Source organism: Botryllus schlosseri, chromosome 5, assembly GCF_051294905.1.
Source record: "Botryllus schlosseri isolate E-star chromosome 5, Bs_hap1, whole genome shotgun sequence".
Classification (NCBI taxonomy): Eukaryota; Metazoa; Chordata; class Ascidiacea; order Stolidobranchia; family Styelidae; genus Botryllus; species Botryllus schlosseri.
The window spans coordinates 1805473-1822583 of record NC_137240.1 but is presented as its reverse complement, the minus strand read 5'-3'; the positions used below and the strand labels follow the sequence as shown (position 1 = coordinate 1822583).

Sequence of the window (17111 nt, the reverse complement as noted above, 5' to 3'; positions counted from 1 at the left end):
ATAGAGAGGCAACTCATTCATTTTAGTTTTATCGGTATGGGATCGGCTTTCAACATCAGGAGTTTGAAGGGCTTGTACCCCCGAACCTCACCCCCTCGCTACCAACTTTCAGTAGTGATGACTCTGAGATAGCAATGGAACACCGGTATCACGACAACCGTCCACACGTGGTTTCTAGTTGATCGCGAACTATCTTTTTAATGCGCAACTAGAACTACACAAAGACGGTATGTTTTGCTGACAATCAATCAGTTTTTATTAATATTTTCATCATTTCAAAACATCACAAGACTGCGATACAATGAAAAGATAGGAAGGCGTTTAAACAACTTGGAGTAGCCTTTAAGATCAAATACCCACCTTAGCCTAGGCGAAGTAGAGAAGAGGCATGCACAGTTGCACACTGAATGAAAAGTCTGTAATGACTAGCATATTCATATTCACGTTGGTTGAATGTTGGCTGTGTGTCACTGGAATCGCAACTGAACTCAAAGATGACGAGCAAGAACCACTGCTTCGCACCCGCATGGTACTCTTAAAATGCAATTACACACAAATCAAAGTCAGTGGTTCATGTTACTAATTTAACAATCGAAAAAACAGAATTTTGCTCAAGTCGAATTGATTGCATAACGTAATATAATAGGCAAATACGCAAACAATATATCCGTTTGGCGATATTTTGCAAACGTGTTTCTATTCCCAACAACATTTAGCGGATAAAGTATAGGCTATTGCAATTAATAATCACGCTAATGCTAAGTTCAATGTTAATATCAGCGGACTATTTCTTGACGTCGGCATCAACCATGGCTATCAGCTGTTCCAGGCGATCTTCTTTTTGCAGGGTCGAAATTTTGGTGTCTTCGTGAATTTCTTTCCCCGTAACGGAATCGCAGAGTTTGGAAATTTTTTTATAGACCATAATATCAGCGACGATGTCATATGCTGTGTCGTTGAGGCGGTATTTTGCCTTGTGTTTTGGGGAATGATCCGAGAATTTGACGGCAACCTCGACTTTGGTTCCTGGAAATTTAGATAGAATAAAATACGAATCAATTTTCTTGGAAAAGTACAAATTTTCTTGTTTCATACATAAATACTGGTTCTCAACGTTTTTGTCTCTACTGAACGGTACCGTTGGATTTCAAATTTATTCGTCTTACAGTTCGTCTTACATTCTAAATCGACAGTCGAAGTACAAGTAGGGCTACATATCAAGTGATCTAGATATATCAAATACTCAACCAAACAGTTGGTATCGTAAGGTTTTTTTCTGCAACTATTCTCAGGTTAGTAGGAATATGATAACGTTCGAAGGGCATTGTCCAGTTAACTCCGTTCGGCTGCAGTCATTGCGGAAATCCCGCCACACAAATACTAGCTACCAGAGGCGACAGCAGCGGGCGACAGTAGCGGTAGAAAAAACGAGTTTATAATAACTGGTATCTGTAGCTTCCTTGTCCAGCAGCATATGCTCGGGTTACCATATTTTGGGTTCAGGAAAAGAGGACACTATAAATCACAAAAGTTAGATCACCAGACTAGAAAACGGGTGATTTGAAAATTTATACGGGAAATACTTTTATGTTGACTAAAAATAAGAACCACGGATTGATTGAAGTCACAGCCTGAAATTAATATGGCCAACATTAGGGTTATGATATTGTGGAAGTATGAAAATCCTGAAAAAATGGTAAATTTTTCCCACATCGTATAGTCGGTTGATTAAAAATAAAATGTCAAGTTTCCGGCCCAGCCCCCGAAATACCCGGCGGAGCGTTACTTCAGTGCTGATTTACTGTATCTAACTCGATTTTACCATATACTTACCAAAATTCTCAACAAAGAGGACAAAATCTCGAAAACGAGAACATTTGGGCGTCCTCCGAGGACACTTTCAAAAAAACCAAAAAAGAGGACAAATCCTCTTAATAGAGGACGTATAGTAACCCTAGCCAACATGCACAATGAACATGAATCAATCATATCCAGACCTTCTTCGATTCATGACCAACCTGCATTGGCGTCGATCGCGTGTTTCTGCACCTCTGAAAGAATTTTGACAAAATGATTAGTGCGAGCAGTGTAGGTCCAACCGAAGCGAGCGCTCAATATCGGAATTCTATTTACCAGGATCAAAGTTTCCTATCATTTTGACCCCGCCTCTGTTGACTGTCGTCATCACGCCGTCCTTTTCAACAACAGTGTCAACGGTGTTTCCCGATCCATTGTTAGATGGAGAAACTGCGATACAATGCGATCTACATTATTATTCGTGCGATCCTCATTGGTTTAGCCATCGCATTCGGCCTGACTTCGCAATGTGGACAATGGGTATGGACAGTTGACACTTTGCGAAGAAGTTAGCATAGTGGCGCCTGCAGTCCGGGCGACCCAGGTTGGATTCCGTGTCGGAGGTTTATCTGAGCCCATCATTCTGTGCGTCGCTGTTCTAACAAGGACAATACGAGCCTATATATGCACGGAATCTATTTGAGGGTATATTCCCTTTTAAGTGTGCGCTGTGTACTGCTATGCACATTACACATGCTTCGTGGGCAATGGATAACTTTTAATAGGGTTACCATATTTTGGAAATCTGAAAAGAGGACACTTTTTCAGTATTTTCAGACTTTCAAAACCGGAGGGGAATTCTCAAAAAATGGCAAGTTTTTCCCACTTTGCCGTCGCTGGGCAAAATCGAGTACCTGAGTGATTCGATTCTGAATCACGTAAAATGCTTCGAGTCGAGTCGAGTAATCGAGCACCACTCATTATGACGTCATAACAGAATGTTATACGTCAAAGTTCAATTATGTACCTTTAATGCGACCACAAACAATATAATTCCTGTTATCCACCACATTAAAGATACTTTGGTATTTTTTCGACCATACCGATTTCATTGCACTTGGTGACAATATAGTGGGATGATCATGACATCAGAAATGTCCCATTTCCAGTAACGTTCGTAGGTTTTGCTATATGTTTCGTATGCTACCATATGGCCAATCAAGGTTTCCAGGCTTCAACAGTGAAAATTAGTATCGAAACTATATTTCTCGTTGATAAATTAACTTTCAGTTCCGAAGAGCGTAGAATTTCAGTACTCGAAAAAATCGTCTTTTACTACTCGACTCGAATCATTAAAATTAATACTCGATTCAGATTCGAGTACTCGAATCATTGTGCCCAGCCCTAGTCGTCGGTCGACTAAAAAAAGGTCAATTTTCTCGCTCAGCCCCCAGAGTACGTATGGTAACCCTAACTTATAACTAGGGCAAGTTTTTGTTGCACTAAAATCGCGAGAAATTTGTAATTATTTTTAACTAAAGTTGTAGTAAAAAGTTGCATTTGTAATTTTGTTGAATCATTAGGGTAGGACACGGACGGGCAACATATGGCCCGCGGGCCGGATCGGGCCCGCGAAGGGATTTTGTCCGGCCCGCCGACAGTTTTCGGTCTTACATGATAATGTTGCCCGCCGCCCCAGTCTTCCAAGATTCCCCACTTTAATACATACATCAAATTTTAGTGACTGTATGTTATTATACACATGTATATGCGCACTGCGCAGCGAGCGAAGGTGGAGCTTACGCGTAAGTTCGTCGAAGCGCGAAGACTTCCATTATCGGCATTTTCGATGTACTCAACCGTAATGTCATTTGTGGTGATCACTGATCAGTGATCATGGTATTTGCCGACTACAATGGCCATTTACACCAGCACGCCGATATTTCTTATTTTTGATTGATTTCGTAACCGGGCTTATCGAACGCCTTGAAATCTTCATTAAGGATTGCACCGTTTGTTGATTCTTCAGAGACAAGCAGACATGGCGGCGCCTGTATGACAATGCTGTTCTCAAATCCACATTGTCTTCGGCATTATTGGCGAGAAATGGCTTTGAAATCACATTACTGTCGTTAAAATACATTCATTAAATACGATTATTCCTTGTGTATGTGGATATATGGCGTATAATGTATCAATTCAGCAATCCGGCCCGCCAAGTACTTAATTTTCCTATATCCGGCCCGCCGACTGGATAAGTTGCCCGCCCCTGGGGTATGAGATACTCGAAAGGTTCCGTTGTATAACTTAGTTCATGATGCAAAGCTGTCAAATCTGTCACTTTATGCCTTTTAACGCACGGTCTGGCGAAACCACCAAAAATTTCATTTTTTCCGGCACATAGCAAGAAAATTACGCAATGCGGGAATAATTTCCCCAATAAAGCCAAACAGCATAGCTATAACCCCCTCATTCTAAAACAAGTCAATACCAAACTCCAAACCCCCTAGGTCTGCAAACTTGACCCGAGGCGTTGCTGAGAGAAACTCACTCTTGGCGACTTTAACAAAATCTATAGCCTGAATAAAGTGACCCAGCGAAAATGTAATGTTCGGTGGTCCCGACTGGACGTTCGTGAAATGGTAAACTACCTCAAATTTAAACGACAGCATCAATAAAGCGAATTGTTCGGACGCGGTCGTGCTTGGCGGGGTAGTTGAACTTTTTGCTTGCAAGCCATTGTGTCGTAGTTAACACAGTGAGATGCAGCTAACCCATCATATAGCTTTGCAAATCGAAGAGAATAGAACCATACTAGAAGTAGTTTGTAGCATGTTTTTAAATCACTCCTTTACATTTTGACGCAATATTTGATAAAAGTTGCAGTAAAAATTGGTAGAGGAAAGTTGCGAAAAGTTGCATTATAAAATCCCCCCAAACAGCTTAAAACATCACAGTACATAGATTCTGAGTATCTAGAAAGCCGTAGGAAGCTGTAAAAAAAGTTGCAAAAGTTGCAAAAACTTGCCCAACTTTTAACTATATAGGCCACATATGAACTCAATAATAATTTATGAACATATATTGCTTACTCATTTGAAGTCCATCGCTGCTGCTCTCAGTGAGTTTGCCATGGATCCGTCGCCCGACCCTATCCCCCTCTCTGTTGAACAAAGAGAATTTTTATGCCGTGCGAACGTGCGCGTTTTTTATATCTGTCAAAAATGAACAAATGAATTTCTACGACACCGGTAGCATCGTATTTGATGATACGATTGTTGATATGCAATTTTCTTTTCAATTCTCCGCTAGTCGTTGACGACTACCCTTGACGAGTATATGCCGGAAATATTCGGGTTTGTTCAGATTTAAGTTCCGTAACTCAACGAGTCTCTTCAACGACTCCGAAATATCACACAATCAAATATAACAATAAAATAGCAAATAATATTTATATATTTTGTTAGGGAAGCTTTATTACATGAATAAGATACGTGATATTAGGCCTCATGCTTGCAGGATTTCCAATATTTGTTTTCTTATTTTTTATTTTACACAATGGGTATCAAAACAAGTTTGATGAAATGAAAAAATGATTTTGTTATCCAGCTCATTTCTGTCAAAAGTCGAGATTCTTAATAAGATATACATAGTCAATATAATAGTTACACGAAGAATATAATGAAACTATTTGCGTGATCTATAACTTCGCTGTTTGACCGGCTTATAACTCTAATCATCGTATTTTTGTCAATTCCCTTGTTTCCGACTAACTTCGTTGTCAGCAGAGTTGAACATCTAGAAAACTTTCAGTTTTTACAAATTTGATTAGAATTAGAATTATAGCTACTGTTTTTTTCTTCAAATTATAGACTGAATTAGAATTATCGCTACACATTTTCCCAAATTTGATTAGAATTAGAACTATAGCTACACTGTTTTTTTTCTAAATTGGACCAGAATTAGAATCATAGCTACCAGGGATGGTGTGAACCTCATGACGTCACGTGACGTCATATCGCTAATTCCAACCCTACATTTCAGTGAAATGATAGCCTATATCAGTGTCTCCCAAACCTTTTTGAGCTACCGCCCCCTTGGACAACGAAAAACGTGCCACCGCCCCCCGACACCCCCATCACCACGTCTAATCATAAAACGAAACTTTTTCTACATTTCATACAGCTAATATTGAGACAGATGAAGCTAGTGTATCAATATCATCATTCTCGTCATATTGGGTTAACGTTTTGATAGGAACAATATCAGTCTAAAATCTCCAGTGTTCACTTCATGTAGACCTACTGGCGAGTAGGTTTCTGCTGTGAGTCAGAAAATATTCACAGCGCTGAGAACGTTCTATCAAATATGCGCGGGGAAGGGTAACGACGATAAATCCAACCCGACTGCAGTGAGAGTGTTTATTTTTATTCAATTGTGTACCCAGAACGATTGATTGGAGAAATTGAACTTTTGGTTGAACTCGAAATTGTTCTACACTACAACTAGGGTTACCATACTTTGGGAATCTGAAAAGATGCCGATTTTTCAAAATTTTCAGGCTTATAATATGATGGAGGAAAATCAGGAAAAAATGGTGAAAAAATGGTAAATTTTTCCCGAGTTTGTGGCTAGTTGACTAAAAAATGGTCATTTTTCTGGCTCATGTCCCGATAAAAACACCAGGCCGTCACTCGAACGCTGATTTCCTATGTCTCAGTCCAATTTCCATGAACATTTAACCAAAATTTTCAAAAAAATAGACAAATCATCATGAAAGAGAACGTTTAGGCGTCTTCCGAGGACACTTTCAAAAAAGTCAAAAAGAGGACGTATGGTAACCGTTTCTACGGGGGCATGGTACCCCTGCTACAATGTACTTAGCTGCTCAAACATTTCATGCCTGGAAACTTCACAGAGTGGATTGATTATACGGTGAAGAATTACTATTTGGAACATATCCTGGAACCAAATCACCCATCATCGTGTAATTTTGCGAGATGATTATGATTCATGTTGGTCCATCAAAATCAGGTATTCGAGTTGAACCGGTAGCTCAAAGCAAACTTTAGAATTTGACGTGTCGCAAAATTCCAGTGAATTATCACGGATTTGTCAACGAATACGGTCAGTGCCATGTTCACGTTTATAAGGTTTCATACGACCGTCAAGTAGGAGTGATGCCGTTTCTTGCAACCAGAACGCCGTGTCGAAGGCCGCGGTGACAGCGCTGTTGAAAATCCACGATCGTTTGAAGCAGATAATAAAATCATGCCAGACAATTTCTCTTAAGAAGTCGTCACATCTTGCAGTGAGCAATAACTGCTCAAATACACTTCGTAGTTCTCACAGCAGCACACAATAAACCACGCTTTTCGGGGATGCTGCCGACTGCTAAATGAGTCCATTTAAGAGAAGGAATGGCATTGACAAGTAACAATGGACTTTTCCGGGACAGCTGAATAAATAGACGGACGACCCTAAATTGCCCTGACTGAATCTAGTATGCATTTTTACTGCCAATCTAGCCTCATTATTAATCAATCGTTTCAGCACTATACGCAGCAGTTGACTTCTGAACCTACACTACCCGCATTTGCTCTCAGCGCCCCCCTACCGCCCAATTTTCAAGCCAGCGCCCCCCAATCGCCCATTTCATGGCCAGCGCCCCCTTCACGCTCGCGAACGCCCCCAGGGGGGCGCTGGCGCCCACTTTGGGAACCACTGGCCTATATTAATGTACACGATGTCTAACGACGACTCGGGCCACATAATGCCACAATGCTAAAGTATATATTGACGTTTTAAATGTCGCCAAATGTATTAACTATAGGACAATCAAATGACATAATAATCCCATGTAATCAATATCTTCCGTCGCTTTGCCAACAATTTCAAGGGGACTTGCAAGGGAATATAAGCTTACGTCCTAACGGTTTAAGCCAGACCGGACAATGTATTCGGCGTATGAGTGCTGTTGCTACGTTGATATTGATCAGAGTGTAAAACGGGTTACAAGTTATACAGCAGTATCCAACACGCAAATCGCACGGATTTGGTTTTTATGATACAATAGACATATCAAATCAACATCAGACAACGATATCAATTTCATTGATTGGTTGAATAAGCATCATTCGCTGACTAACTACACGTAGTGTATTTAGCTCTTCATGTTGTGTAAATGGGGGTCGAGATCACAGCATAGAGTCCCTAAATCTCCAGAAGCGGAAAGCTGGATAATTCGAGCAAACTTTTGTAACAAAGCAAGTAAAATTTTTGATATTGTCAAGTACATGCTCATTGAGTTTTGATTTTTTTATGCTGCCAGAGCCATGCATAGAGTGGCCCGCAGTTGAAATGCAATAAATTTCAACCAAAGATGTTATAATGAAGGGAAATTGTAGTATATATGAAAAAGGTTCACAGTGCAGAACCTACCAAGGTTCGTTTGTGAACGTGAACCTCTGAATTTCGGAGGTTCACACACACGCGAACGTGAACCTCACGTCACACCATCCCTCATAGCTACACATTTTCCCAATATTATAGCTACGTGTTTTGTTTCGCATTAAACTAGAACTAGAATTATGGATACCGTTTTTTTCTTCAAATTAAATTATGATTAGAAGAATGAATTCGTTAAAACTTAGAAATTGAACCAGGTTCAGTTCATACCAAATCAGAGTTCATCCTCGAAAGCATGAGAGTAGCAAATGTCTGTAAAGCGAGCTCGGCTCGTTTTTTAACATGCAATTCTCCGTAGCATTTTAGAATTACAATTAGAGCATAACAACATTTCGCAAATCGAATTAGAATTCTATTACCGGATTTCGCTCTAATCAGTGTAATTAGATAACTAAAATTATCTATAGTTGTCCAAGTCTGGTTGTCATAGTACCCGTACTAACCGAAATAGTACATACAGTATTACGGATATAGGCAATGATAATCTGTACAGTGAGAAACAAAGTTACGGAATTGGTCATAATACTATTGAAGCATTTGACTGGCCCGACCCACAAGCGATCAAAAGGGTTCAATCGGACCCGTGTCCCCTTGAGTTCGACGCAACTGTTTTAGACGTATAGATAGCAATCCATGTATAGGTTTATATATGTCACCTTTCCTGCGCCATTTTATCACTCATCTTTTCTTTTTCTGCTTTGTTCCGGTCTTTCGAACGATTCTTTTACTTTCGAAAAAACACTTCCTTTTTGTCGATTGTGGCTTATATCTATTTCAACGCATAAAGGCATGTACTCGGTTATCAATAAAACAGCGAGCAGTCTCGTAATGAAGAATTGTGCCGAATGGGCATCACTTAAAAAGAAAAGTCATGACCAGAGTCCGGAATCACTTCTCCTGGACCACGCTGCGTTATCGGATCTATATGTTTGAGTGGCAAATCTCTCTTTCATAAACTATATTCGGAGGCGCATCGAGTATTCACTAATGTCGCCTTTAAAAGCACATCAGGAAATAGATTGAAATTTTACGCGAGAGCAAGCGTCGGTACCTACTTTCACATTAGAATAACATTATGCCAGTAAAAGTAGCACGCGATTGGTGTTGAAGTACTAAAGTACAGTTGAAACTCGAAAGGCGTCCCACCCAACTCCCGAATGATGACGATGTGTATATCGGACAGAGCTACTCATTCATCTTTACCAATGGTTCAGTTACAAACGTCTAAAATTCAGCTTAGGTCTGTTTCGTACTCTCTTGAAATAATTTACAGTCACACAAATGTAACGCGGTATAGCTCTACAGCAGTGGTTCTCAACCTTTTTGGATTAGCGGATCCCTTTTGACCGTCACTGACCCTCGCGGACCCCCTCACGTTTTGGATCAATTTTAGCTCTATTATGGTGCAACCTTCATCTGCTTTGTGCAAATATGAACTGTAGGCTTGTGATAAACAGCAAAATATTGATTTTTCTTGAAAATAGCATCATACTATTTATGTAAAAATTGGTAGGCTTTTATTATTTCAAAGCTAATTTCGCTGCTGTATTTCTTGAAGTACGTGGTCGTGTCTTGGAAATCCGCGTCTTCGTTTCGATATTACCGAGGAGTGCCGAAAACCATTTCCGCAAAGATAGATGGAGGTTAATTCAATATTAACGCATAACGCTTCCGACGATACTTTTGGTGTGATCGCAACATTTATGGCACCAAAATGAGGAAACATTTATTTTATGAACATATCACGCCCAGCATCTAGCGCAGGGACGGGCAACATACGGACCGCGACGGCATTTTGATCGGCCCGCAGAAATTTCTACCGTTAGAGTGAAATCCTAATCTAAAAGTATAGACATATTTTATGCGCCAAAGAATGGATCCAAGTTTTCCAACCTTAGAAAGACTGTCATGAAACGACTTGTTCCGTTCGGGTTTACATATATATTTACGAGCAAACATTTTCGACCATGAACAATTGAACATTAACAAAACAAGGCTGCATACCAATATAACTGCTGATATGAATTTCAGGGTTGGAGCGTAATGCTTTAATAGCAACGAAACACTCCTTGTTCACAAAAAAACAGCCTTGTCGATGGGGCATCCGCAATAAGAATGCGCCAAATCTGATAGCCGAGCTTTAAGAGCAGGTATATCATTGTCCAATTTATGACGAGTGTCAGCCGAAAATATTCGGGTTCATTTCAATATGAATATACTATTCAATTGTACATTGAAGTTCTGTACGTCCAAGAAACTGTTCAAATAGTGGTTATGTATATCACAGAATAAAATGGATTTCGTGGCGAGGTTTCAATCCCTGCATTGGGACAAATTAGGGAAATGTTTCGGAAATTTTTATTTTAAACGACTGTTTACTAATTTGATGAGACTGACAACTTCAAATCGAGAAGGTTTCGCAGGCATTACGACGTCACCCTGATACACTGATTGACGTTACTATCTCCATATTTTTATTTTCTCCATAAACCATAACAAAACGTCTCTAAACAGCAATATGTTTGTATCAGCAAAGTTATTGGAAAATTGCCAATGAAAATGAATTCCCACACTACGATAGTTCATGTCAGACGATTATGATGATGATATGAGTCATGAGGTTTTAGCAGTTGTGGTGCGAAACTGCCTCATGTTTTCTCAAAATAAAAAATAAAATAAAAATTAGGGTATCAACCATTTTCAAAATATAGAGGTCTCGCGGACCCCCTGAAATTGCTTCGCGGACCCCCGGTTGAGAACCGCTGCTATACAGTATACACAGAATCCGGCAAAGCGTTATTAGCAGAAGCAAGTGGTGGGAGCGGGTCGCACGCAGTAAAGGTCTTCACTGGTCAGTGGTCATACAGAAACGAGATCTATTCGTTATAGAGTTCGTTACTTCGTTTCTGCAAATCAACGTTAATAAATGTCCAGATGCAACACTGAAAAGAAAATGTTCACCAGTTCAGTAACGCTGGAACTGTTACAGGGTATATTGTATAGGATAGGGTCTACGTCGCTATCCGGTGTTCGTGATCATGTGGAAATAAGGTTTGTATGTACAGCGTATATTCAATTCAATGGGTGTTTACTAGTATCCACAGGAAGTCTGTCGGCTTCGAATACGCAGAAATTGGCAGTGATAAGTGTGGAAGACCTCCTAATATAGTCGATGAAAAGAGATTCACAATAGTTTTCAGACCGCTTTATTTCCGCGTCCTCACCGCAGCAAGTTCAGAATAAGAAGGCCGCATGCATTGTCGTGGGTCCACCAAGTGTCCATTTCACCTAGTCGGAGCTAGACACTTGGCGGCCCTAGAAATAACAGTACCATCACAATAGTAACTATAACAATCATCACATACACCCCTAATGGGTGGGCTGTCACAATAAGTAAAGGTTACCGACCCCGTACGTGAATGACACATCAGTAGGTTATTCCGTTTACGCACCGTAGACCAGTAAAAAAATCGATCACTTTAAGTATCTGTTATTGTCTGGATAGTCACAAAAGCAGACTGAACCAAAAATTACCAGTGAATACTGACCCGGCCGGGTTGAGCGTTCAATACTGTAATGCTACCCTGCATAGCTTTTCCAGCAGTAATTTTCTCAAGTACTAACATGGAAAGATACATCTTAGCAACACTGCAAAGTTGCCATACCAACTCTCGCTAATGCTGAAAAGGTGTATGTAATATCATTCGCACGCAACGCAAAGCCAACCCCGAAACAGGAACTTTAACCACATGACGCTTACGCTATTTCACGGGCCGCTGCACGCGTCTCATAATAACCGTCCATTGCAGCGTTATGGCGTTTGTAGCATTGTAATGATTCCATAGTTCCGCTTTCTGTGATGACGTGCGTTGCTCAATCAAGACAAATAGTATTGCCAAGCCACGCGCGGTTATTATTGGGAGGGAGGTTCCCATAGAATCCGATTCGCGAATATCTAAAAACAGGTTAGCTTATTATTGTTTGTTACCCCTTATAACATTAGCTCTCTCCACACACAGGCTACGTAGGAAGGTACTACGTATCCAATTCGAGGTAGGTATGGAATATACATTGTTTGAATGCGCAGCAACTGTAGGAGTTTTAGGCCGACAAGCCAGTATGATTAGCTGGCTAGTCGGACTACGATATGGCATATCTATTTCGCCAACTGACACATATCTCTATTTGTAACTCTATTTTCAATACTTGTCCTCTAAATTCATTAGAAATATGCTGCTGCCATTTTGATATGGCGCATTTTAGAAGCGGTTCTATTGAAAGTTCTGCGATGACTTGTTTGTGACTGTACGATTTCTGTAGAAAGAACCTCGACTTTCTTGTTTGATAGCTTATATTATACTGCCAAATGTAACTAAACTGTACTTTCGAGATGTAAGGAATTTTGTTTGAAAAATGTCCTTAGCCTTCCTCAGTCTGGTCTTTAACTAGTCATAGGCAACTTTTAAAGTTTAGTACAATGCTTCTGCTGATGTAGACGTCAATGCAAAGCTCTTTGCTCCGTCAGCCCAGCCATCTATCCCGAAACAGGAACTTTAACATCTGATGCCAATTCTTGAGTGACGTAACGTCTTTTAAATTTGTTCATTGCGGGGCGATAATATTCGCAGCATTGCAATGATTCCATTAGTTCCGCTTTCTGTGATTCTTTACGCCCATTAAAACCATCAAGGCAAATATGGATTTCGTACAATAGTTACGACAATTAATACGTCTCTTTCAGAAGTATATGTACAGTATGTGGCAGACCGATATAATTGACCAAGATCATGGGAATTTATAACCCCGAAACTACCACTCATTTTAGCCAACATGTCCCAGTACCACTTGCTCAGATCCCAACGTACATGCAGCTGCAGCAGTAACAGATTTAAACCAAACCTCATGCTAACGAACACCAAACATTGAAGGAAATATCGGTATCGACATATCAGCTGTTTTTGTGACGTCAAAGCATGCTAGTTTGTAGTCAGAAAACTGCTATTTGTCACTGCTAGACTGTGTAAATAAGTAGGCGTTCTGTTATCCGAGAACCTCCACTATCAACTGTATACCACGTTACACACCTAATACATTACTATATGTAGGGTTACCCGGGGCCTACGATACGTTACTGTAGTATTATAGCTAATCACGGCATGATTCCATAATAATTCAACGCAGCGACTAGCTCGAAATCTTTGCCTCAAAATGTAAGCCGTCTTCTATACTGAACGGCGCTGCACAACGGCGCTGAGTAATGAGTATTATGGCTTCAAAGTGGGAGTCTTCTGGTCGAAATCGAAAACAATCGCCGGTGTCTGTTTTGCGAACGTCGGCCTCCCCGATATTGCAAGTGGAATGCGCCGTAAGTTATCGTAGGCCCCGGGTTACCATATTTTGGAAATCTGAAAAGAGGACACATTTTCAAAATTTTAGAAGTTGAAAATCCGGAGGGAAATCCTAAAGAAATGGTAAATTTTTCCCACTTCGCGGTCGGCTGACTAAAAAAAAGTCAACTTTCTCGCTCAGCGCCCAAAATACATTTTTTCACATTACCAGTTGGCAGTGTTGGGATGACTCGAGTCATGACTTGACTCGAGTCAGACTCGAGTCACCTTTTTCGCATGACTTGACTTGACTCGAGTCACTTTGCTAAAATGACTTGACTTGACTTGACTCGGCGTATCAAAAATGTGCATTGGCTCGTGACTCGGAGCAAAATTCACGAGTCAATTTCAAGTCATCAAGTAATCGGTGTCGATAAAAATCACTGTATCTTGATTGTTCGCGAAACGCTTGCGTAACCCGTGAGAGCGACCAATCATTCAATGACCGTGCGTTTTACTGAGCCTCGATTGTTCCCTCACAAATAAATTGACCGCACACGCAGTGATCGAAGGTTACAGCTTACGTTGACGTAACTCTAGTAGTAAAGTAATAGAATAGCAAATGTCTATTTCTGTTTTCTGTTCTTACCTTAACCAAACCTATTTTTTATTGAAATTGAAGTCGAATATAGTTTATATAGTCCTCAACCATTGGCGCAGGCTCGAATGGTATCATATCTATGTGTAAATGGGTAATGTATTGCATCTTATCAATTCCAATTATCTATCCTCTATTTTGGCTGGTAACTATAAACTGAGGCTATGCAATTACGTAGTTCAATAGTTCTACGTATATGTGAGCAAATCAGCGCCTTCTTGCGTGCATATTTAACTCTATATCCGTTCATCGTTTCGGAATCAATGACTACTCAAATTGTATATTAGACAGTGAGCAAATTGCAATGACGTGATCATGCCTCATACATACTTCGAAAAGGCAACTTGACTTGAAATGTGACTTGACTCGTGACTTGACTTGACTTGACTCGACTTGACTCGAGTCACCTCGAAAAATCGAGTGACTTGACTTGACTCGAGTCAAAATGTGCAATGACTCGAAATGACTCGTGACTCGAAGGTAGTGACTTGATCCCAACACTGCCAGTTGGTTGACTAATGAAAAGGCCTACTTTCCGGCTCAGCTCCCGAAATACCCACCGGTGCGTTACGTCGGTGCGGATTTACGGCATCTCAGTCGAATTTGGCCGTAAATTTGACCAGAATTCTCAATAAAGAGGACAAAAGGGCGTCCTCCGAGGACACTTTCAAAAAAGTCAAAAAGAGGACAAATCCTCTTGAAAGAGGACGTATACGTATGGTAACCCACCCTAACTATATGATACTTGTGCACGAAATGAACTGTGAGTCAACAGCGGTATAGGAACAAAATCATCTCATGATCTCAACACAAAACAACAACATGATAATGAATATTTGCTGCAAATCAGAGGGACGTCTGTTATATGGGTCATGCGCGGGTATTGACCGAAGTTGCACAATTAGCAAATTCTCAGCCTTCCGAAATTAGATCAGAATTATAGCTACACAGTTTGGTCGAAATTACATTAGAATTAGTGAATTCGTGGAAACTTTGACAACGAATCAAGTTCGAGATCTTATCAAATCGGAGATCATTATCATAAGCACGAAAACGGCAAATGCCTGTACACCGAGCTTGGTTCGTTTCGGACTATACAGTTTACCTGTAGCATTTTCGGGAAAATCAGAAATTAGAATGAAATAACAATGAGAGCTTAGAGACATTTCACAAATTAGATTAGAATTCGATTACCCGCATTCCGCTTTAATTATAGTCGAATTCACGGGTGGTCAACCTTTTTGGCCAAAGGGCCACACGCTGTTCTCCAAACCATTGCGCGGGTTTGTTTTTTTGTTTTGTTTTATTCACAACATTGGCGCTTATCGCCTTTAAGGTTATTTGCGCCCAGCACATTAATTGCATTAACACAACGTCTTTTTGCGGTCTTGCTTCGTTTTTCTGGTCTTTAGCTGTCATCTTTCCAGAGTCCGGCCCTCTCTTCTTCTGGGCTTTTTAAGGTGCTGTATTTATAGCGGGATCGGCGATAAGGAGCCCAGATAAACCTCCGATAAATAGAAACATGGCAGAGCCGAGACTCGAACCAGCATCCATTGTTGTCGTGACCCATTGCGCGGGTATTGATGATCTTTTGCTAAGAGATTGGATAACGGTGAACGCAAGACTTAGTTACTACACACTAAAATCGCTTACCTAGGCTCCTCCTTACCACCTCATCCGCGTCAGCGGTGTCTTACAAAAGCCTGGGTGGGCCGTGCTATAAGTCGGCAGTTATGGAAAATAAGAAGAATATCGGCCTGGTGTAAATGACCATAGTAGTCGACAAACACCATGAATACCCCCAAACAAACAAAGAAACAAACAAACTAAAATCGATGACATTTATATCGTGTGCTGTGTTATATACATGCATACACATTCGAGCCGCGCCAGGCACGAAAAGTTTCAACGTTTTAACAAATGAACTCGGTCAATAATATTGACTTTTTAATATGCATACAAGTCACCTATTGCGAATCACATCTGCACCGCGGGGCTTAGATTGCAATGACATGAGTAATTGTCGCCTGGGCCTGTTTTGGCCAACACGTGTCGATCATTTCGGGCCAAAATTCCGTCGCTTACGATCCTTCTAGGCGTTCTCCTGCGAAATCGCAAGGTTGCCTACATTTGATATATCTTGGTGTGCCCTGACTCGGAAATGCCGGTCGCGCTGGCCGCACACTTCTATACTGAATGTGCCGAATGATACTGGGAATATTTCAATCTCCCATAGCTTCGCATACAGTTAGACTCAATTTCGAGGCACATAATCGCGCCAAGCGCGAAAGTTGAATCAATCTACAGCGAATTGCTTCAACTTTATGTCAATTCATAAAAAATCACGAAAATGTGTGGGAGGCATATTTGCCTTCGCCGCTCCTGGCTACGCCCATGCGCCAAAACTGTTGCTTTCTTAGCCATTAACATCCTCAATTTCGCGGTAAGGCTAATCAAAGTTCCGGTTGACCTTGCAAGTGCACAATGAATTACGGCAATTCAATTTTTAAAATATATCTAGTTTCGAAATTACTGCAGGGGTCAGTCAAAACCTTCACGCGGGCCACCTCTGTTTTATGCATTTGTAAATCTGATTATAAAGCAATCTGGCTCATCAATTATTATGAACCTCACCGCGTGCAACTGTTGGCATTCGTTGTTGGCTATCGAATAGATTGCAGGCCTAGATATGCCCAGATCGCTTGCAGGATTTAACCGCGACTGCTGGACTCGCTGACGCCAGTGATCATTTTCACGTTGGTTGAGAAGTGCTGCGTATCACTGGCATCGCAACTGGATTCAACGATGACGATTAAGAATAACTGCTAATTCGCAGCTGCAAGGTACTCTTCGAATTCGAT

At 40.7% G+C, this 17111-nt stretch overlaps 1 protein-coding gene across 2 annotated transcripts in view; it reads right to left on the bottom strand.

Moving 5' to 3' along the window:
- Positions 1 to 733: 733 nt before the first annotated feature.
- Positions 734 to 17111, bottom strand: part of LOC145439606 (uncharacterized) — a 231524-nt gene continuing 215146 nt past the window's right edge. The window contains exons 1-6 of one of the 2 annotated variants that reach the window (XM_080317116.1): positions 11814 to 12190; positions 8922 to 9034; positions 4890 to 4960; positions 2134 to 2247; positions 2019 to 2051; positions 734 to 1026 (exon numbers count right to left, since the gene is read on the bottom strand). In XM_080317116.1, the coding sequence (XP_080173242.1) occupies positions 785 to 1026; positions 2019 to 2051; positions 2134 to 2247; positions 4890 to 4960; positions 8922 to 8947 (486 nt within the window). In that variant the 5' untranslated portion in view covers positions 8948 to 9034; positions 11814 to 12190 and the 3' untranslated portion in view covers positions 734 to 784. Of the gene's footprint in view, positions 1027 to 2018; positions 2052 to 2133; positions 2248 to 4889; positions 4961 to 8921; positions 9037 to 11813; positions 12191 to 17111 lie in introns of those variants that run through there. The other variant, XM_080317115.1, reaches the window with a different exon arrangement.